The 22,081-nt window shown below is 39.3% G+C and overlaps 3 protein-coding genes across 4 annotated transcripts in view; 1 reads left to right on the top strand and 2 right to left on the bottom strand.

Moving 5' to 3' along the window:
• psmd1 (proteasome 26S subunit, non-ATPase 1) overlaps positions 1-17,992 on the bottom strand; it is a 36,920-nt gene extending 18,928 nt beyond the window's left edge. Inside the window, exons 1-16 of the mRNA XM_034530279.1 lie at positions 17,796-17,992; positions 17,008-17,051; positions 16,525-16,598; positions 15,957-16,126; positions 14,707-14,915; positions 14,293-14,436; positions 13,428-13,654; positions 12,922-12,982; positions 12,665-12,793; positions 12,459-12,547; positions 12,288-12,366; positions 12,035-12,208; positions 11,759-11,870; positions 11,270-11,466; positions 10,546-10,641; positions 9,901-9,965 (exon numbers count right to left, since the gene is read on the bottom strand). Of these exons, the coding sequence (XP_034386170.1) occupies positions 9,901-9,965; positions 10,546-10,641; positions 11,270-11,466; positions 11,759-11,870; positions 12,035-12,208; positions 12,288-12,366; positions 12,459-12,547; positions 12,665-12,793; positions 12,922-12,982; positions 13,428-13,654; positions 14,293-14,436; positions 14,707-14,915; positions 15,957-16,126; positions 16,525-16,598; positions 17,008-17,051; positions 17,796-17,811 (1,886 nt within the window). The 5' untranslated portion in view covers positions 17,812-17,992. The remainder of the gene's footprint in view (positions 1-9,900; positions 9,966-10,545; positions 10,642-11,269; positions 11,467-11,758; positions 11,871-12,034; positions 12,209-12,287; positions 12,367-12,458; positions 12,548-12,664; positions 12,794-12,921; positions 12,983-13,427; positions 13,655-14,292; positions 14,437-14,706; positions 14,916-15,956; positions 16,127-16,524; positions 16,599-17,007; positions 17,052-17,795) is intronic.
• htr2b (5-hydroxytryptamine (serotonin) receptor 2B, G protein-coupled) lies at positions 3,681-8,141 on the top strand. Its single transcript, XM_034530281.1, has 3 exons — positions 3,681-3,942; positions 5,882-6,082; positions 7,183-8,141. Exons 1-3 carry the CDS (start codon positions 3,681-3,683, stop codon positions 8,139-8,141), a joined length of 1,422 nt encoding a protein of 473 aa, XP_034386172.1.
• A 1,213-nt stretch (positions 17,993-19,205) lies between the features above and the next one.
• Positions 19,206-21,676, bottom strand: LOC117729753. 2 transcript variants are annotated; one of them, XM_034531104.1, is made up of 3 exons: positions 21,359-21,676; positions 20,123-20,227; positions 19,206-19,495 (listed from the first exon to the last, which is right to left on the bottom strand). In XM_034531104.1, exons 1-3 carry the CDS (start codon positions 21,596-21,598, stop codon positions 19,460-19,462), a joined length of 381 nt encoding a protein of 126 aa, XP_034386995.1. In that variant the 5' UTR covers positions 21,599-21,676; the 3' UTR covers positions 19,206-19,459. The 2 variants fall into 2 exon arrangements, with proteins under 2 accessions (XP_034386995.1, XP_034386994.1); XM_034531103.1 differs by having other exon boundaries at positions 20,827-21,676.
• Between the last annotated feature and the right edge of the window lie 405 nt (positions 21,677-22,081).

Genomic DNA, 22,081 nt, shown 5'->3' on the forward strand with positions numbered 1-22,081 from the left:
AGTAAAGAAGTCAGCAACAATCTCTGGTTTTACTTTCAACAATTCACTAAAATGTCACATTGTATAAACTGACCAGTTTCTTACACATAATTGAACACTCATTGATCCGATTAAAAGAAAGCAAAAAGAAGAAGACTAAATCACCCAGCTGTGCTCGGCTCTCAGCTTCTAAAACAGCTGGTTTTGGTTTGTGTATTTGCTTAAGGATGCAACGCAAAGCAATAAACGTGCTTATTAAATTTGCCAGTTCATAAGCAAAATGAAAGGACTTCTAGCCTAGTTCTCCAAGTATAATCTCCACTAGTCTGTTTGGAGTAAAAAGCTCGATCGGAAAATCAAGATCACAAATGGGAAATCTGAATAGCCATTATTTCTCCTTTGGGGCTAGTTTATTCCATTTTGGTAGTCTGAAGATGACATTTAAACTAATACTTTGATACGAACCAGACTGTAAAACCCTCAGAGACAACTTTGTGATTTAGGACATTTGGTATGTGAATTATAGGATACAAACTATGAACCAGGCCATCAAAAGTTAAAGTTTTTTTGTTATATAACAGCTAGAGCGTGAGGCCACATTTATATGTTTTGAAATCAATAGGGGACTAGAGAAGCACTATTTGCAGTGGCTTTTACAAATATGTTAATTTAAAACCTTCTCAACCCTTTCAAAGTAAAAGAGAAGCTAATTACCTTCAACAACTGGCAAAATGGAAGAACTCAGAAGGAAAGAAGTTTTTTGTTTAGTTTGAAAGGGCAGTGAAGCAAAGACGTCTGTATTTCAAGCCCAACTTAAATATCCTCATAATGTGTAATGTATTTAAAAACCTCACAATGAACTGAACTACTTGAAAACTCAAAGAGTTGAGAAAAAAATATAATAACAGATTAGATGCACTTGTGAAGGCTTGCAAGCACACTTAGCCTGCTGGGGACATTTTAATTAATATTTGGTAACGAATAACCATTTCATAAACCATGACGTGAAGACAATGAACCCTTTAGCAGTGTACAGTGTTACTTCTGAAATGTATTGGTCATACGAACAAATTTAGAAATATTTACTTTAAAAAATGTCCAAGTTTTTACTTGACTGGTTAATGGACTGTATGTGCATGCCTCACATGTATAATGGTGAGTGACAGAGGCTGATACAGCTGAAACTTAATAACTCCCTCTGCCCTGCGAAGTAGCACACACATTGAACGGTAGGCATAAGAAGCAGGAATACAGCTTAGCTAAACACATTATAGGTTGATTTTGACACATGAAATGTGATTGTTCTAGTTACTAATGCACTTGAATTGTAAGAGAGCAGATCTCATTAGCTTGCTTCCTGTCGATTACAACCAGTCAGCCAAACACATTGTGAAAGTACCTGGACAACGTTGTAGCAACGAAGAAAAGCGGCTGCATAGATTTTAGAGGCTACACTTAAACTCAAATTTTAAACATTTACAAAATGTCTGGCAAACGAGAAACAAGAGAGAAGTCCTGTAAGTATCAATAACGGAAATAATTTTTTAATAAAGAAAATTAGCAAATTTGGGCCAACGACCCACCCCATATACACTGCAGCTGGCACAGTATCTACTTTTATTGCAACTGGCAAATATTTTTTTCTTGGGTTTGATATGTAAATAGAGTCAAGAAATCAGACTCTTTCTGAGACATGACTATTCAAAGTAAAAACTACTGCCGATATGAGCCACACCAGGAAGCATGCTTCATCTATAACATTTGATATATTCTTTCCTGGGAAACCTAATCTCGCACGCACACACGCACACGCAGGAAGGCAAACAGTATTTCACACATTTTCTTGTGAAGAATCATCATCATCATCTGGTTACTGTAAACTCAAGGGATATTTTATTACAACGCGTTTTAACTTCTTGCATCTGCTTTTAAAAAGCAAAAGAATGAGAACTTACACTGAAAGAAAACATGTTTTGTTAGGGAGACCAGGAGGAAAAACACATATGGTCTAAATTTCAAAAGTAATCATCTTGAAGAAAAGGTGTTTAGATGATAGGTGTTTAAAAGACTTCCCTTCCCGGCCTCAATGAGCTCATGCTGGATGAAATACAAAAACGTGATGGGGGTACAATATGACAGAGGGCTTCTTCCAATACACCACTCTCCTACATGCCTCACCACTGCTTGCTTCAAATGGAGGAGAGAACAGAGAGTGACAAATATAAACAGTGGGACGGCTGTGTTGAGGGAAATTACCTCCCAGAACCACTGGCATATTGCCAGCACGAAGACATTCATCTGTTTTATATGTCCGACTCACAAGCAAGATAGAGGGGAGGAGTGAGAGAACGAACAAGACGGGAGAGTGTGCGGGCTGATCACAGGCTGTGAACAAGATGCAGCGAGTAGGAACGGGAGAGAGAGACGGAGGAGACAACATCTGAAAGTTTTAAACCAATGATCGCGGTAGGTGATGCGAAGCAAGACTGGGGATTCCTCCAACATTTGGAAGCAAAACAAATTCCACATCATGGACGGCTTCAGACAGAGACAGATTTAGGTTTTACCGCTGAGGGAGGGCATTCTCTGTCACGTTTATATTTGGGGAGTGGAAATGTAAAGAGATAGAGGACCTTAAAAAAAGATATTTGATGAAGAAAGCTACAAATACTGAAATGCACTGGGCGTTAAGCTTCACTGTTCTACTTGAACAAACTAGTGCTTTAGTGTTTATGAAGGTTGAAGACGTAGTTTCACAGAAAAATACTCAAGGAGCTACTCAACATCGACGAGGAACTTAAATGAACATCAGATGTTACTACCTTCAGGAGCAGGTAAGATATCCAAGCAAAATCACGATAATGCTAATTCAGTGCGTTTTTTTATTATTATTGATCAAGTTTGATTCTTTGTAAACGCTTTCACGGCCATTCGTGTGTGCTTGTAGACTGAATTAGTACAGAGTGAAGCAAGCCGTGTACCTTTAATTTAAACCTTCAGGGAGATCTTTTTATATTTTTCTGTCAAAATTCAATATCTCTACTAGTTTTATACAAAAAACAATGATTGTATTATTTTTTACTTATCGTATGTATAGAAACATGTTTCTGTAGACCATTTTAAAAAAACAGATTGCAAAAAAGCATTATTGAATTGTTCTGTATATTTTCCAACTGAAAAAGGGAATTTCCAGTTTGGTGACCATTATGTTTCCACATTATGGTGAAGACCCTCCTCATTTGTTACGATAAATATCTTATCTTATTATACCATCAGTCAAATAAATTAAAAAAAGGTTTTGCTGTTCCTTTAACACACCCGTTTGTTCTTTTAAGTGGCGCAATGGATGACAAGAGCGTCAACTGCCTGGGAAAGTGAGGACCCCTGCTAACATCTTACTGCGGAAGTACTAATCGTGTCAGGATTATTGCCAGCATTGGAGTTTGAAGTGTGGACCTGTTTTTCTTTCTTTTTTCTTTTTATTCTCTCCAAGCAGTGGATCCCTCTATTGCTTTTGAGCTACTTTCTTTGGTTTGTACAGTGCAAAAGGGATGAAGCATCCTGTGCATTGACCCTGAGCTGTCACGCCCTACACTGGGTCCTTGCCTGTGGGACACAGTGATCATGCTGACCGAGTGTCCAACACCAGAAGGATCAGAGCCCCGACACACGCTAAGGCCTGCTGTTACCTCTGCAGCACCATGTCTCAAGCAGTTGCAGCTGCATTCGAGGCTAATGGCTCACAGCCTGGAGAAGAACCTGGGGTTAAGCTGAAATGGGCTGCCCTGCTTATTGTCATGGTCATAGTCCCCACTATTGGAGGAAACATCCTGGTCATTCTTGCTGTGTCACTTGAAAGAAAGCTGCAGAACGCCACCAACTACTTTCTAATGTCGCTTGCTGTGGCTGATCTGTTGGTGGGACTCCTTGTGATGCCCATTGCCCTCGTTACTGTTCTCTACGGTAGGTTTAGCATGGGGTCTTGCATTGGAAAACGTTTCATCTTTGAAAAAAACCTGTACAGCAAAAGAGCAATACATACTTGACTCTACCTAGAGAAACATCTCCTTGCTGGATGCCCTGAACAGTTTGACAACATTCTAATGAAATAATAAATGGCATTACCTTAAAAAGACCTAAAATAACCATAAACCACTACTAGAAAAAGACAGCAATGATTTAAAGTGAGTGTACAGGGATGTGTCTGTGTGGGGGCACATCATGCTTCAGACATTTTACAAAGTCTCTGATTTCATTGAAAAATTGTGTTTAACCTTTCTTAATCTTAATAATCTACTAAGGAAAAAAGGCAAGCATACTTACGGGTAGCCAGGGAGGATACAATTAGTTTGTGAGCCACACTAGATACAATCTTGACCATCACTAAACAAATTATTCTAGATGAAATATAACAAGAGATAATGGAAAATAAACATGCTACTTCCTCTGGCAGTGCTTTGGTGGCAGTTGCAGAGCTTGGACTGCACTACTCGTCTATGGGATCATTACCCATAGAAATAAAAACGCTTTTTTTTTTTAAATTCCTGTGACAGTGCTGTGTAAATGCAGCTGCAATACGACCGATTTAGACTTCTATTCTCTACGTATTAACTCAACTGCAAAACACAGAGCTATGGCAAACGCTCTCCATTAATTCAACAGGAGGATAATGAGCCAATCATAATTCTGTCTCAAACATACACACACACACAGGAGTGGAGTATAGAGTGACGCAGGCCTATCTGTGGTCTTGCGGTCTCAAAAATCATGTTTTGCATTATAACTGGATGTGTTGCTCTGAAAGGCCTTCACAAGTCTGGTCACAGGTGCTGCTTTCATCTCCTCCTAATGCAGCGGCTATATGAATAAGGTGGAGCATGCAGTTAATATACTATTGCATATATACTTTGTCTACATGCTCTCTGAATTGCGATCCAAGGGTTTGTATCACGCCCTGTTGAAAACAAAACCCCTAATCCTTAGGTTGAGTCAGTGCAGTAAAGGTGTGAAAGCATTCATTATACATTTTTTTCTAACTCTCTATTCTCTTTCTGTGCTGTGGGCCAGATGCTTTTTTTAATGTTCGGTGCTGCGATATGTTTCTATGGCAATGAGTTTTGGTTCAGTAAACACAAGCCACAAATAAGAATACCAATAGTAGCCAATACACATACTGAATACAAAAAATGTAATAATGGTGAAGATGAGTTTTGTAAACCAACAAAACAATGTCACAAAAATAATGCAATAAAATTAATTTCCATGTATTGACCACAGCCATTCATTACCCTCTGTGAAACAATCTAACATCAAAAGCAAACCCGAAAAATTAACACTGTTTATTAAATTTGACATGGAACTAAAATCTTGATACGTGCTTCGTGAAGTATTTTTCAATGAATGAGCCTACCAGATGAAACCTAATCAAAATGATGACTCAGAAATTCCACGTGTGACTAGAAAATGGTGAAAGGAAAAGAAGGGTAGGGTGGCAAAACAAAAGAAAATGATGCAACGGAATATTTACAACAATGTCAATGTGTGACAGGACAAATGCCAGAACAATTACTTGCCAATGTTATGCCTGGAAGTGAAAATAAACACTACTGTTGAGCATCGTCTCCGGAACATCTACATAAAGAGCTTTTAGCTCTATAAACAGTCAGTGAACCCCCCTTTTTCCAGTAAAGTCATTCCACACAGAGATAAACAAACACCAATCTTTTGCATGAGTGCTGCTGCTAATCTCTTGCCATTGTGGTACATCTCCCATAACTGGTGGTAAGCAGCACAAAATTATTTTTGGAATGAAACCATACAAGTACATTGTAGAGAGATACTAATTGTAATGACAATACCACCGATAAGTGATAAACTAATTTCCTTCTCTTCTTCTCTTTAGACTCAGACTGGCCTCTCCCGGAGCCCCTCTGCCCTATTTGGCTGTTCCTCGATGTGCTGTTTTCCACCGCATCCATCATGCACCTATGCGCCATTTCACTGGATCGCTACATTGCCATCAAGAAGCCAATCCAACATAGCCAGTACAAATCAAGAGCCAAAGCGATGGTGAAGATTGCACTGGTGTGGCTCATATCGATTTGTAAGCATACCAACAGATTTCCTTAACTTTTAAAACTCTGCAGTAGTCTACACTTTGAATAGTCACGTCTCAGAAAGAGTCTGATTTCTTGACTTGATATACATATCAAACCTAAGAAAAAAATATTTGCCAGTTGCAATAAAAGTAGATACTGTATAAAACAGCAATCTACCAGATGCAGTGTATATGGGGTGGGTGGGTGGTTGGCCCAGCATTATCAGTAACAGTGAATGAAGATGTTATTGCCAAAGTCCTAAGGGGACAACCCAGTCAAAATTCAGGAGAAAATAGAGTTTTTCCAAAGACACATTTGGTGCGGCTTGCAAAGCCACACCAAATGTGTCACCAAATGTGTCCCTTCCTAGGTGAAAGGGTGCTTTAGTGTTTTAAGAATGTACGTTTCAGAATCAGAATCATCAACATAGGAGCTAGTTTATCTACTTGCTTGCTAGACTTTTTGATGGTAGAATCATAAGGGCGTCATCACCTTTGCCGTTTTAAGAATACTTAAAGTAATGCATTTCTCCTCAAAGGTATTGTGAGAGTGTTGAGGCTCATTGGTCAAGATATGATGAGGATTTCAACTTCAAAGTAAGCAACTAAAACATAGCTTCTGTCCATTATGTTTAACACTAGAGTGTAACAATGTGGCAGAATTCACCGAGTCCACTAAAAGCACTCGGTTTGGCTGATGGATTTGATGAAGTTGAGCTACATTTAATGATAAAAGCCAGAAGATCAGATGAAAAGAAGTGAGCAGCACTTCAACTCAAGCAACAATTATATGCTTGTATTAGGAAGGATCATTGTGAGGCATGGATGATTAGTTGACTTGGTTTTTAAAACAAAAAAGGAAATCCATTTAGAACACGTTTGGTTATTCCAAAAACTGTCCTTTATTAAACATGAATATTGTGTTTATTTCTACTACTACTACTATAATCATACCATCAATTTAACACCGTAGTGTCTTTCCCTCAGAAGAAACAAACATTTCTGTAATTGGTGTTGAAGAAAATCAAATAATTCATAAATATAAAAAAAATAAAAGAATAGATTGTCAATATTTGCAAATACCAACTGTTCTTGTAATTTTCCAGGTATTGCGATCCCAATTCCGATTAAAGGGCTTAAGAACAGCCATCTTCCCAACAACATCACCTTCAACCGTAACCACACATGCATGCTGAAACCAGACACCTTCCAGGAGTTTATCATGTTCGGCTCCTTGGCGGCATTCTTCATTCCTCTGACCATCATGATGGTCATCTACCTACTTACTGTCCAGGTGTTGCGCAAAAAAGTTTATTTGCTCAGGTCAAAGGTGACTCAGCGCTTGAGCAACCCGACAGTCTCCACAGTCTTTCAAAGAGAACAGACTGTGACTCCATCTCAAGCGGTGCAACTTCACAATCTGGACAGCAGACTTCCCAGGATGCAAGAAAAAACATATGCAGAAACAACAAACTCGCCTACACGAGACGAAATATCTTTTCGGAGAATGTCAACAATGGGCAAGAAGTCAATGCAGACTCTGAGCAATGAGCAGCGCGCCTCAAAGGTGCTGGGCATCGTCTTCCTCCTGTTCGTAGTCATGTGGTGCCCTTTTTTCATCACTAATATCACCTCTGTGCTATGCACCAGCTGTGATGTTCATGTGATAGCCCGCCTCATGGAGATCTTTGTTTGGGTGGGTTATGTGTCATCAGGCATAAACCCATTAGTCTACACCCTATTCAACAAAACGTTCAGGCAAGCGTTCACGCGTTACATGACCTGTAATTACGAAACTTCTGCTAGCCACGGTCCAGGAAGGCACCCAAGGGCATCAACTGTAGATCGGAACCTTACTCGGATTTCTTTCAGATCTTCCATGGCAGAAAACTCTAAACTGTTCATGAAGTGTGGAATGAAGAATGGCATTGGAGCTGTTAGCTACCAAAGTCCACTGAGGAGCCGGCAAGAACCTGTACCGTCATCTAGTGGTGTTTTGCTAGATACAATGCTTCTGACTGAATATGAAGGTAGCAAGCAGGAAGAACATGTTAGCTGTGTATAGAAATACCAGAGAAATTAATCCAATTAAAAAAGGGAGCACTTTTAATAGATCAGATTAATGGTGTGATCATTTTATCTTGTAAAGATGAAGGCTAGCCCCACAAAGAACATTAGAAATGCATGATTCTGAGTGCTGTTAGTCTCAACTTGATTGACCAACAGTTCAATGCTTACTGTACACTACACCAACCTGTTGTCTGCTGCTGATTATTTATATCAGTAGCATTTTTCTTTAATACAAAAAGCTAAATAAAGCAACATGTTTAATTATGATAATTCCAGAAACACACATTTCATGCAAAAGTCAAACTTCAGTTATATATGTGAATATCTGGTCAAAATATTTCTCACTGGGCCTTTAACACAGGCCAAATAAATAATGTGAATTCTCGAAGACAGCAAGTTTGAGTTTTCAAACGTTATAAAACCTTGCGATGACCTGTAACAGGTCAACTAAAACGAGGAGAACACAGGAGTATGATGTCATCTATGAAAGGCCAAAAGTTAATGTTAGGAATGAAGACATAATGATAACCTTTAAATTCTCAGTGAATACAGATATACCATGTATTCCTATACTGATCCTTTCCAGGCTATTTGAATATGCTGTTGACCATCTCAGACCACCTGCTTAATATATTTTGTTAAAACAAACCTAACGCTACCTTTCAAATCTTTTCTGCAACAGACACATAAAATACATTGCACTCTTGAAATAATACTTATTGCATTTGCTGGACCTTTGACAAGCACTCTTGTATGTGTATTGCAGGCTGATGTTTTGACAGGTTAGACGTTTTATAAATAAAAGACTGTATACTAAAGAACAAAATCCAGATCAAATAGAAAACTCAATGTGTTCAACATTATATTTGTCTGTGTTGGTGGTGTGAAAGTAAACTGCACAAATTGTTTTGCTTTGACTGTCGATATCTTCACCCTTATGCTTCTTCTTTGTTTTAATTAAGATCAGCAAATACTGGAATACCCGCAAGTAAGAAAAGTGTGGGAAAGTGTACGTTATTTTTACAGTCCCTTACAATGTTTGTAGCATTTTTGTAAGCCAGAATACAGAAGGTATCCAAATACATAGTAGTTTAAACAGCCTCAAAGAAACCGAGTAAACAAAATATAAAACAGTGTTTGGGATGTATCACTGTTTTATTATTGTCTAGACCGACCCAGTCTCATTGGTAAAGAACGCCACTTTGTATCCATAACAGAGGCTTAAGACAAAAGAACTTAAAGCAGACGTTTTTGTGTTCTGGTGTTCATGTTGAGAGTTATCCTTGAGCCTTTAGGAAGTTAGAGACGGTGGCCAAGTGAATTGTTCTGGTTCAGAAGTCTTTCTAAACACAGTGAATATTTACAAAAAGATTATTTAGCGGCCAATTGATCACACAGCCTTTGTTGGGCTTAAAATGTATACCCTGATATTTGTGGACTGGCTAGTTGCTCTGTTTAACAGGGCTCTGTTCACCGAGTGATGAATCATTATAAATAGCCTGGGAAAAGAATGTGTGAGTGACAGTGACAGTGGAATAATATTCTACATATACTACAACTCGTCAGCAATACCAAATCTAAAAAAGGAGCCCAACAGAAACAAGAATAATAAAAAAACAAGGGGATCGCAATTGTTCCCAAAAAAAAAGTAGTGCTGTGTCTCCAATTTGCACAAGTGCACAATGCAAATACTCTGGTGCATGTGAGGAAAGGAGTGTTTCGAGTGTTTTTAAGTACTTAAGTTTGGTCCTCACCTGAACAAGATGAAGCCAATGGACTCGACCGCGGCTCTTCTGACATCATCATTAACGTCACTCACCTTAATTAAGAGAAGGAAATAACTCAAATAACCAAAGATGATACTGAGACTCATAAAATCCTGCAATTAACAAGCTAACTTTAAAGATGTAGCTCCCTTTCAGTTTATAGTGTGAGGAATATGCTCCTCTATCACACCATCTAATAATTTCAGCTTGTGTAAGGTGCCACCTACAGGACAACAAGTTGATCACACCCGTGAAGTAAGTTGCATTTGCTCAATGAACGGCATGTACATACATTCACATTAATGTCATAAACTTGTTTTGTTTCATGTTTAATGTTAAGGGTTGCAATGTTAACCTATCAGTGAATTCAGGAATGCAGGCAGGGAAACCCCTGTTGTGCTATGTTAAAGCTGAATCATATGGTTTCTGCATGGACAGCACATTTCCCTCCCTATAGAACCTAGAATGGATTATTTAAACAATCGGAACACCACATTAAACTAATTTGAATTAAGATGACAGCCACAGTTTTGCAGCCCCGGCTTCTGGCATTGCTTCACAGACAAAATGATAAACCTGTCTTCGCCTCTGTGAAATAATTTGCTGTTAAAAGGGCCAAACAGAAACACTTACAGCGACATGTAGCAGGCGTCGGATGGCCTTGTTGTTACCGGAACCGCAGTAGGCCATGCCCACTGTGTACATACCAGAGCGTCGCAGGATGGGGTCCTATCATAGACAGTGAAGGAAAGCAGAGCTTTGAGACTTTGTGGATGGAGTCACAATTATGATCAACAAACTTTGAGCCATTACGCACATCTAGCTCATATAGAAGGATTCTTGGCACAAAGTTAAGAGGAAGAGCCTCATGTGTGACATGGAATACACACATAGCCCAGGGTTGTAGAATAATATACAGGACTCAATACAAACATTTGAACTAAATCAGAAAGGTTTATGAAGAGCAATGGTCTCGTAAGATACAGATCTTTTCTATACATTCCACATATCGTTCACACTATGGATTTATCAAAATTGTGTCAATCCCTATGTATTATGTCACTATATGCATAAACTACACCAATGCCACAAAAACAAAGCATTGCAATCTTTATTGTTGGAAAATAAAAGAAACTCTGATTTAATGGTGTATGTGTCTGTGTTGCTGTGTTGTTTACAGTCTAAATTAAAAAAAGATTGACTGCAGTAATGTACTAATGTTTTTGTTTTGTTTGACATACATTTGTTGTGTTATAAATGGTGTGCAACTGAATTTCATTAAGCATCTCTGTGTTGCATAATGATAATACATTATTCTTGATCCATGACATGCTTTCTGGTGGCTTTTCAGCTTTACCTTGTCTCTACAGAGGCTTTCAATGAGGGTATCAGCCTCCTCCATGCGTCCGTACATGACCATAGCAATTCCCACAGCCAGACCACGCAAAATCTTCTCGTGCTGCGTCTCCTGAGCATAGCCCACCATGTCCTCGATGGCCTGGGCTGACTTGGAGCCCAGCATGACCAGACCCAGGGCCAGGCCTGCAGCTTCACCTGAGGGGTTACAAGATATTTTCAGCATGGCTCGTCTCGTTTCTCCTTTATTTAAATCAACAGATGCGTACTAACATTTAGAAATAAAATATATTTAACAGTACTGCCCATCAGTCATTTGTTCCATTCATAATTATACCGTAGTCAACACTTTTTATGTATAGCCAAACCCGAATCATAATATTAATGATTTTTGTCTTTTGTTGAAAGGATTATGTTTAGAGTGGTGAGTATCGAAAACTGGTTCGCCACCTTGCATTTCAGAAATGTATTTTGTCCGAGGCATACACACCAGTAACAGCATCATCCTGGTACAGGTTGGACTTGAGAAGGTCATAAACATCCTGTCTGGCTGTTCCCAACGCAGCCAAGCCAAGACCAAGGGCCCCACCATGACGGACAATCTGTGAAACAGAAGAAAGCAGACAATGAGAGATGGAACACTGAAAATTAACCACTTGAAACTCACTTAAACCAGTTAAGAAAAACATTCCCTTCTTTCAGCAATAATTTTGCTTGTAACATTCTACGTAGTATATAATTGAAAAAGAACGAGTAGAAAACTAACATCATTGCTGGCATTCTTGAGCTGACTGAGCAGGTAGTCAATGATGTCTCCACCATGGTTGGCATGAATGAGTCCCAGAGCATACAAGCCTCCTCCCTCCTGGTAAGCCGAGCCAGGGGAGGTGTCTTTGGGCAAGTAGGTGGCCATTAACTGGAGAGCCTCCTTCTCATGGCCCTGAAAAACACAGCATGTTATGTTCAAATTTAAATGTTATAATTTGATGTAAATTATCATCAAAGTAACCTCATTTTACCTTGTGGATGACACCCAGACTTGCTGTTGCTGTGAACTTTGCCCAGTTGGTGGCTCTTGCAAGCCATTCCAAGTTTTCTCTACACGGTCAAACAAAAGCATCGGTCAAATCTCACTTTCAGGAAGTATGCAATCTATGAATTATACATTTCGGTTATCCCATCACAATTACCTGAGGAACTGGTCACTTGTGGTTCCCGTATGCATGAAAGAGTTGGCTATTACTGTGGCTGTGTGACACACCGAATTTCGAACTGCATCCTGGAGTGATGGAGAATAAATAAAACTCAGGAAGAAGCTGTAATTTGTCAGACCATAAACAACAACTTTTTCAATTGTGTTCTCTAAGCCATTAATCATGTTGCTAGCCTACATTACCTTTGTGTTTTTGAGGATCATTAGATCTGTGTTGTTATTTCGGATTAGGAACTGCAAGTGCAGCTCAATGGCCATCTCCCCGCTAAGGATTTTGATCATCTTGGCATTTTGGTCCTTGGGCTCATCTTTCTACAATAAGACAGAGAAGCGATACAATGAGAAGTCAACCAGACCAACGTGGCTCTATTTAGACAGAAGAATTACTAGGAACTGGTATGAAAAATGTGCTACAGTACAAAACAATCCAAAGAGCGTACCGTTTCTACTGGCTTTCCAGCAGGTGAACTGCCCGCCTTGTCATCTGTCTCCATTGCATCACTGTAACACACACACACAACATAAACAAACTTTTCATCAATGTTTAATCATAAGTAACTAATTTGACTAAAATAAGCCAGTGTAGAGTTTCATTCAAACTCTCTTTTCAAAAGGTATAAAGCAATAATATAAAACAGAATCACACCAAAGAACAAAGCGTGTAGGGCATCTAAATATTCTGACTGAATCTAAACCTGCACTAAGTGCAATAGTCTACACAGTGCTTTACGACCTGCAGACTGATATGATTATTTTCCTGCTTTGCTTATAAATGTTGAGGTTTTGGTTACTTTCCTAACAACGAATAGCCTCAAAGAAAGTCTAAACAGATTTTCTAAAACTTAAATCAAAACCTTTAGCAGTGAAAAATCCTGAAGTCTTTGTGAACACGTCACCATGCTTCAGCCCAAGTATTAGTGTGTCCTTGTTGCATTTCCCTGCCCACCTGTCTTTGTCTGGTGTGGGCACAGTGCCCGTATTTGTAGAGCCAGGGACTGAAGGGATAGGTGTTCCAACAGTGTGCAAGTTCTGGATGACGGAGGAAAGGAACTGCTGGCTGGCGCTCTCATACAGGTCAAAGCAGATCTGATAGGCCATCAGCAGGTTGTCCTCCTTCACTAGCTTCTCCAGGATGTCACTCACAGCCTGTGGGTCATCCAGGAATATCAGGCACTAGAGGGTGAGGAGAAAAGGTGATTAGAGAGAGATTTTTAGGTTCAGACTCTCTCTTTGGAAAATCTAATTCTGTGAATGTAGAGAAATGCATTTAAAATCAGTATAAAATACTGCTTCTAAAAATGGAGCACATCAATAGCTGTAGGTATGACGCAGTGCTAATGCTGGTAAGCTAAGACATGAAATGTCATCTTGAGTATAAAGCTGAACTCATGCTAAACTACACTCATTTGCCAATTTATTTACTACTGTTTTAGTAGACTGCATTAGTTTTAGCTAGGTGGACCAAATAAATTGGCAACTGAGGGTATATTATAGGAGTATCAGCAGAGTAAATAGAGAGACCTAAATATTACAAGCAATCAAAGTATTACATTATTTTAAAAGTAGAAAGCGTAAAAGAACCTGGGCTGAATGACAACAACAAAAAAATAGCGATAACTAAGAAGAAAACACAAGGAAACTGTGTTCTAAAAGTCTCAATGTTTAACTCAGTCAATCAAAAATCATATATAAATAGTTATTGGTAACTATAGTGACTAATAGTGTAATAAATACATAACAAGATTGAACAGAAACTGAGGGGTTGGTCAGGAAAATGATGCATAACGTGCATTTGAGGATCTGATTGTTACCTGACAGACATTGATGAAATCAGGCTTCTCCAAGTTCATGTAGAGCTTGACCAGCACCCGCAACACCTCGTTGCGGAACTTCTTGTTCTGCATGAGGGACATGCACACCTTCAGGCTGTAGGCAAGGAGGCCACTCACATCACTCTGCATGACAAGAAAAGCAAAATAACAATTATGAAAACAAAGAAATAAGTTGGTACAATCAACAGAAGTGATCAAAATCAGGAATGTTGTGGGAGAATGATGCCTGGTGACTAGGAAATTAGTCAATGTCACAATGAAAAACATTTTACTATCTTGTAAAATCTGCAAGACTCTTGGGAAAGACTTAGGACTATCCTGGTGAGCCTTAAAGCTACCATTAGGTTTTCCAAAACAATCACAAATCAGCTGTGAAAGACAGCCGAGACTTACTGATTCTAAGATGGTCTTCTCAAACATGTCAAGTCGCCTGGTCTCCAGGGCAATGCCAATGGCCTGCTTGTACTTGTGATCATCTAGGCAACGCAGGAACATTTTGTTGACAATCCCCTCAAGGCGGGGGTCAATGCTTTTCTTCTCCTCATCCTCTGGCAGCTCTGCATTCTCCACTCGCAGCTTGGTGTAGTGGTCGATGCATTTGGCTAGCATCAAACACAAAAGAATTAAATGAAGCAGTTAAAATCAAAAATAGGGCTGCAACAACGAATTGATAAAATCGATAAAAATCGATTATTACAATAGTTGGCAACGAATTCCATTATCGATTTGTTGTGTCGTGCGATTATTACGCCACACAATAAGACGCGGAGATGTTTGAGTATTAAAAAAAAAAAAAGTTGCGTTGAGCGCGGAGCAAAAAAAAAAAGCCGGTAGAGCAAAGACCATCGGAGAGACCCGTAACGTTGTGCAAGAACTAATGGTCATTTCCCCCGTGGTGGACGGCGGAAATAATAACTGTTTTTACGGAGACAAGCCGCCGCCGCCACCCCCCTTCCTAAATGCTGCTGGAAGCGGAAGTTATCAAGACGGAGTCGGTGAAATTCCCCGAGCTGTGTGAGCCTACGGGTGATGTTATGAACCCAAACACCAGGGCGCTAGATGTTCCGACGTTTATGGGACGTCCACAACAAGTATAAAGCAGAACTAGTTGTTATTTGTTCTGTGGTGAACGGCAGAAATAACAGTTTTTACGGAGACAAGCCACACACCCTTTTCCTGCGGTTTATAGACAAGTGCGTCTTATTTATGTAAAATTTATTTTTTCTTTTAAAAATTAGCAGGTGCGGCCTATAGATAGGTGTGCTCTATAGTCCGGAATGTACGGTACCGGTTACCGGTGCATTTTCTGGCATAGTTCTGTTGAATAAAGGGTTGGAAATTAATACTTTTTTGTTTTTTTATCCGATTCATCAATTAATCGAACAAATAATCGACAGATTAATCGATTATTAAAATAATCGTTAGTTGCAGCCCTAGTCAAAAAAAACTATTCCATGTTATTCATTGGCTTTTCCAACCAGAAACTTTGAAAATTGGGGAGGTAAGAAATGTGATGTTTCCCTATATGTTATTCACACTACACTGCCTATACTATGAGGGTCTTAGCAGTATCCAAAACAACAGGAATGCCACATTATCACTAAAGTCAGGTAAATGATCAAGTGTTTTTTTGGATTACTCACCAATAATGGTCTCCACATATTCCGATTCATCTGTGACATTGAAGAGATCTCCAGCACCGAGAGCATAGTTCAGAGACTCCTCAAAGGCGCCGAGGTGGTAGAAAACCTTAGAGGCCACCAGGGCAGCAAACGCTCGGCTTCGAAACGTCTCATCCTCATACAGGACCTCGCTGTAAGTAAACAGATTGTTAAAAAGGCTAAACATGTTGACTGAAAAGAGATCTTGATGTACAACTACTGTAGATATATCACTAATATTTGTATTAATTTAATAAATTAAAGTAAATGATCACTTCTAAATTATATTACTCGGCCCCACAAAGCAGTTTTTGACCAGCAAACTAAATAAAGGATGCTCCTATGTCATAAGCCCTGAAAGAATATTCAGTATGCTACTTGTGATGAGACATTTCATAATTTAGTGTGTCAAGATAGATATTTCTCCTAACTGCAGACATAGAACAAATAAAGAATACAACTAAGAGTTGAAGTTATTGCTGCTTGATGTAACATTATTATGTTGAATATATTTTATAATGTCCATTGCTCATCAAATAGTAATACTTACATTTTATCTACAGATCCTGAAATCTCAGCCCAGAAGTCATTCACAATGGCATCTAGCTTCTGCAGCGCAAACTCCTGCAAGGGAAACAGAGATGCTGCTGTGTGAGATCTTTCCCTTGGTCCATCATACATTGGAAGTCAAACCAATTAATGCACAAATCAATAAAACCCTTTATAAGCCATAAAGCGGTATGTGCCTCCTTTTAAGTACATAGAGAATAAGATGCCACACTTTCTCATCTGAAGAAACTTCCAGGAGCCACTCTTTAATTTGATATAGAGTACAATAATACAATCAAATTAGTTTGAGAGCTTTATTAATGGCTCTTTGTGAAAACTTCAATGGAAAGCCATTCTCCTCAAATGTGTGCTTTTACAAATAAGTAATAACATGTTTACTTCTGTTTCACATGATATGATTTGACATTACATCATCTCTGTATGGGAGGTTGCCATCTTCAGGCACTCTCAAACCAGATCTTACCTTGAGTTGTGGCTCCTCCTCATCAAGGAGTGAAATAATTCCAGCTAAAAAAGAAGAAGAGAGAAACCAAATATATGAGCGATTTCTTCATTCTTAGCGTTCAAATACTGTAACTTCCTTCATTTTGTGTCCAAGTATTGATTTTAAATATCACGTCTTTAATGCAGTCTGGGGAATTACAAAAGGTTAACATATTACATGATTAGGTTAAAATACAGTATGTGTCCATAATCCTTGTTTAACAGACATAAGATGGCAGGTGCATTTGATGAAAAGTTACAGAGCTGACGATACATTCAGATTAGTTAAAATAGTGTAGCTTAGCTAACAGCGGAGAAAACAATGCTGAAATCTGAACCGGTTTTAGCAAACTACACTGACAGTTAGTGGACAAAAGAATACAATGCATGTAATACTTTAACACGTGTTTCTTGAGAACTATTTTCAAGATGAAAAACGTTCCTGTGTATAAAAAAATAGTTAACACCTTATCGTCAAAGCTGAAGAGCTAAGATCCTGTACAGTGCAACGGTACCGATGACTTGACTGTTAGCATCGACGTTACGTTAACTTATTGCAAATTACCAGTCTTTAAAACAGCCTTGTCGTAATCAAAACCGCCGCATAGATTTACCAAAGTCACATTTCAAGGTGTTCTTCCCTCGTGGTGGTGGAGTTATAAGCTATTAACGACTGACAACCGCTACATTAACCGTGTGACTCAGCTAAATCAATGGAAGCTAGCTAAAGTTGCGGCTAGCAAAATACAAGCAGTTTCTACGACTTACCGGCAGATGTTATCATGATTGGCTCTTTATTCCCTCCTCAGGCCCACGATCCTGGTTCAACGGGGGAATTCCGTGCGAAAGTTCGGCTGGATAATGAAACGAAAAGATTCTTCGTTTCTGAAAATTCACAACAGTGGGAACAATCGCAGACTCTGCTACCTTCTTTTTGTCCAATGCCGCAAGTCCCCTTCCAAAGGACCTCAACGTTGGCTAGCTTCTTTTACGCCTGACTAAAACGCAGACATATTATATTGTCTCCTCCTTAGTCTGATCAATACGTAGTAACTCACGAACTTAGGATACTATCGTACAATTGTCTATGGAACTTAAAAACAATTATGGAGATATAGTAATTGAAAATATTCGATTTATGCACTGGCTTCTTCAAAGGCGGTCTATCAGACTCTATCAGCACGGAAGGCTGAATAGATGACTCTTGGTAACAGGATGGGAACTGTAATGAATGTGAGGTGATTGAGACTGCACTGCATGCCGTATTCAGAAGATAGGAATATTTTGATTGGAGAAGTGGCCAAGTTGGGAGTGGACACATTGGGCTAAATGCGACGACTCTGCCATACAATCAATATAGTAGTAGAAGGAGAAGGTCTCGTGAATCTACATTCTCTTTATATATAGATCCATATAGCGCAATGAAACGTTTACAACAAATCAAAGGTACAACGTGGCTGTCAAGTCAGTAATAACAAAATATATGACAGGTCAGTGTTAATTAAGGAATTGATACTGTGTTTTCAACCAAATCTCCACATACGGTGTCTGAAAGAATTGACAGTGAATGTCCATATAAAGAGAGCTGCACACTCACAAAAGCTTACATGTGTTTATTTACAAATGAATACATAAATACATAAAAAGTGAAAAGTAGTTTAATCTACTTCTATTGCAGATAATGCTTTTTTTGTTAGCACTCATCTAAGGCACATCATTCTAATAAATTATCAAGAAAAAGGAGAAAAGATTCACAGCACTTGATCATGGTATTGACCTTCTGGGTCTTGCTGCTTGGTCCATATTAATGAAGCAGGACCTTACTTAAGACCCTTATTATGACCATCGATGTTGTGCTTTGCTGATGAATATATCAAATGACACCCAATAATCCTTTTGAACCCACTGGAAGTTCTAGGGACCAGTTGGCAATCTAGCCCTGTGCAATGCATCATGTTAATGGAGTTGGCCTACTTTTGCTTAAAACTAGCCATACTGCGGTTTGAACATGTACTAAAATAACAGACAAATCTCTCTCTAGACCTCAAAAGTGATGTTAAATGATGTGGTATAGTATATGTGATATATATATATATATATATATATATATATATATATATATATATATATATATATATATATATATATATATATATATATATATATATATGACTTTCTAACAGTTACTTGTAAATCAGAGACAATGTGTAAATCAGCAGGACAGATTTGAATATTTAGCTAAATATTTGTTCAGGACAAGAATCATGATAGCTCAACAGTGTGGATAATGAACACTATGAAGAAACACTGGAACATTCAGTAAGGCTCTTTAGCACCACAAGTAGTGTCTGCAGGCCATGTGTCATGCCATCAGCTGTCTCCCCCAGCTGACTCTCCATTCACATGAGGTCCAGCAGACAACGAACTGATTTTCAAAGGGATGCCTTCCTCTTTACTTCCAGTGTCGCCTGAAAAAAAAAAACATTAAAACATTGTAACTTACTGTGAATTCAATATGATCAAATTTGGCTGCAGTGGAATTAAAGTATGTATGTGCTCCCTATTTGTGCAAAGTTTTGAATAAATGTGTCTGTCTTGGCTAAATAACTCTTGTTAGGTGCATGATCAATCTGATGGCCAATGGATTGCAGAAATCAGTTTACTTTTGTTACATCCATTTTCTTTCAACCAGCCTTATCCTGTGTTTTTTTTCTTCCAATTGTACATTACCACTTGAAGATGGGCAGACAGTGATAGTGAGAGCAACAATATTTCTTAAATTAAAAAGGTTAGACACTGTTTTACTGAAATGCAAAATACTTTTGTTTTGTTGATTTTCACAGCATAACATCTGATCCAAAGACAAGCCACAAGAGTACATGTGGCAATGTCTTTGTCTAACTGTTGGCCACGTTATAGACTGGCAACCTGTAGCCATGCCTTTTGCCCATGTAGTGCACTTTGGGTTAGGCTCCAGTCCCCTACATCCCTAAACTAAGGTGGTGGATTAATTGGATGAAGAAAAGACGAGTTGAAAGATTCCTGTGGAAATGGAAATGCCTCAGTCAAACTGAACTTTGGAACGGCACTGCTACCTCTTTGCCTGCCGGTTGAAGAGTTGGTGGCCTGCCCTCTTCTCCGAGCCCAGAACAAACATTGGAATGGCCAGAAAAGCTGGTTCCCTCTATCCCCGGTATTATCTGAAAGGCAATAACGAGCGTTTAACAATTTGGCAGCTTATCTAAGGGCTTGATCATTTAATGAATGCTTCTTTTGTTCTCGGGTCTTTGCAGCAATGCCTGGGAAGAAAAATGTGAACCTTGTGGATTGAGCTACATAGTGGAGTTCACAAACACAAATCACTGGTGTTTGCCAACTACACTGCAGTGCTCAATACTACAACAATCTTATCATAAGCATGATATCAATATAATACCTAGCATATTCCTTCAGTCACTTCTATGGTTTCTATGTTCTAAATGAATTAGTAATAACTATGTAAATTGGTAGGCTTGTGGGATATCTGTATAGTAGGAATCCCTTTAAAGTGTAAACATCTGTAGTTCTTCAGCTCTTAACTTTGGAAATCCAATATGTTGTGCATCATCAAATCTGTATGGTGGCCTGGTTAAACACACCAGGGTTCAAACTCCAAGTTGACAAATCTACCCTGCTGACGTGTGCTTGAGCAAACGAGAAAACAAGATGTAGGCCTAAATTATACCAACGCCGAGGCATATATTGTCTGCAGTGTAAAGTGTAAAACTTAAAAGAACGCGGGAGATGTATGTTATTACACCTGCTGTTTGAGAAGAGTATATCACTTTGCAGGCGTTTTTCTTGATGCTGAGCATTTGGGCCTCTGTCTTCGGGATGAAACTGCCGACCCATATAGTCTCAGGCGACTGTTTGTGAAACACTGAGCGGATCAGGCGCTCGAGGAGTTGCGCACACTGATGCGTCTCGGCGCTCTCCTGTCCAGTGCGTATTAATCCAATCAGAGCTGGTCGGGCAAATCTGGCACGTTTCGTGCGTGCCTTTACGTCCTTCAGTGTCTCTTTTAGGCACAATTCGTTGGATTGTTTGCTGATAAATGTCTGTCTGAAGATGAATATGATGATAGGAGAGTCTATGGTTCGCTTTAGGCTGTAAATGTTCGCCCTCCTCGTTGCTGTTTTCTTAGCGTTGCCATTGCGCGTTGGCTGCCTCTCCTTGTCCCCGTCCTCTTCCACCGGACAGGCTCTCAAATCCAAATCCCTGGGCCTCGCTATTAAAGGTATGTCATTGCTTGTAACAGTCTCTGGCTTGCCGCAAGAGGCGTTTGCACTTACAGTCTCGACGTGACCGTTCGACGGGGAGGTTTGGGGCTGTCCACTGCTGGTCGCCGGGCTGCTGTCGTGAAACATTTCACCCAAGAACTCCTGCAATATTCCAGCGTCGTCCCCGTCCACCTCTTTACTCGTACAGGCATCACTCACTAAATAAATCCGCTCTTTACCTCCGATTAAAGCTAACATCTTCTGAAACTCCCTCTCCTCCTCGGGTAGCGTGTCCTCAAGGAAGGCTGCCATCCTTGCGCCAATACGTCTGCGCGGATCCGCTTTATTTACAAGCTGCCGTCAAGCCATTCACTGCCACCCCGTTGGAGAACTTCCTCACTGTCAGCAGGAACCTTGTTCGGAGGGTGGGCCTAAAGACTCAGCGTCGATGTCTATTGGCTGGTTCATTTGGTGGGCGGGGCCAACCGGCGTGACCGGAAACATACAACATTGGCGTGTTTCAACATAATGAAGTTAAAATTGAAAGGATGACGAAACTAAATATAAAACTTTGTTTGAAAAAAATATTTGAACTAAATGTATGACAACGATTAAGGGGTTTCTTTTTCAAATATAGAAAGTATACATGTTTTAGTAATCATCAGAGAGAAAGGGTCCAAATTAGAAATGTTAGGGGTCCCAAGCCGCTTCTGAGATAGATAGTAAAGACTCATAAAAGCCCCAAACCACTGAACAAATTAACCAATTTCTCCAGGACAACAAAAGGAACATTTT

The sequence above is a fragment of the Cyclopterus lumpus genome, chromosome 4 (assembly GCF_009769545.1).
Source record: "Cyclopterus lumpus isolate fCycLum1 chromosome 4, fCycLum1.pri, whole genome shotgun sequence".
Taxonomy (NCBI): domain Eukaryota; kingdom Metazoa; phylum Chordata; class Actinopteri; order Perciformes; family Cyclopteridae; genus Cyclopterus; species Cyclopterus lumpus.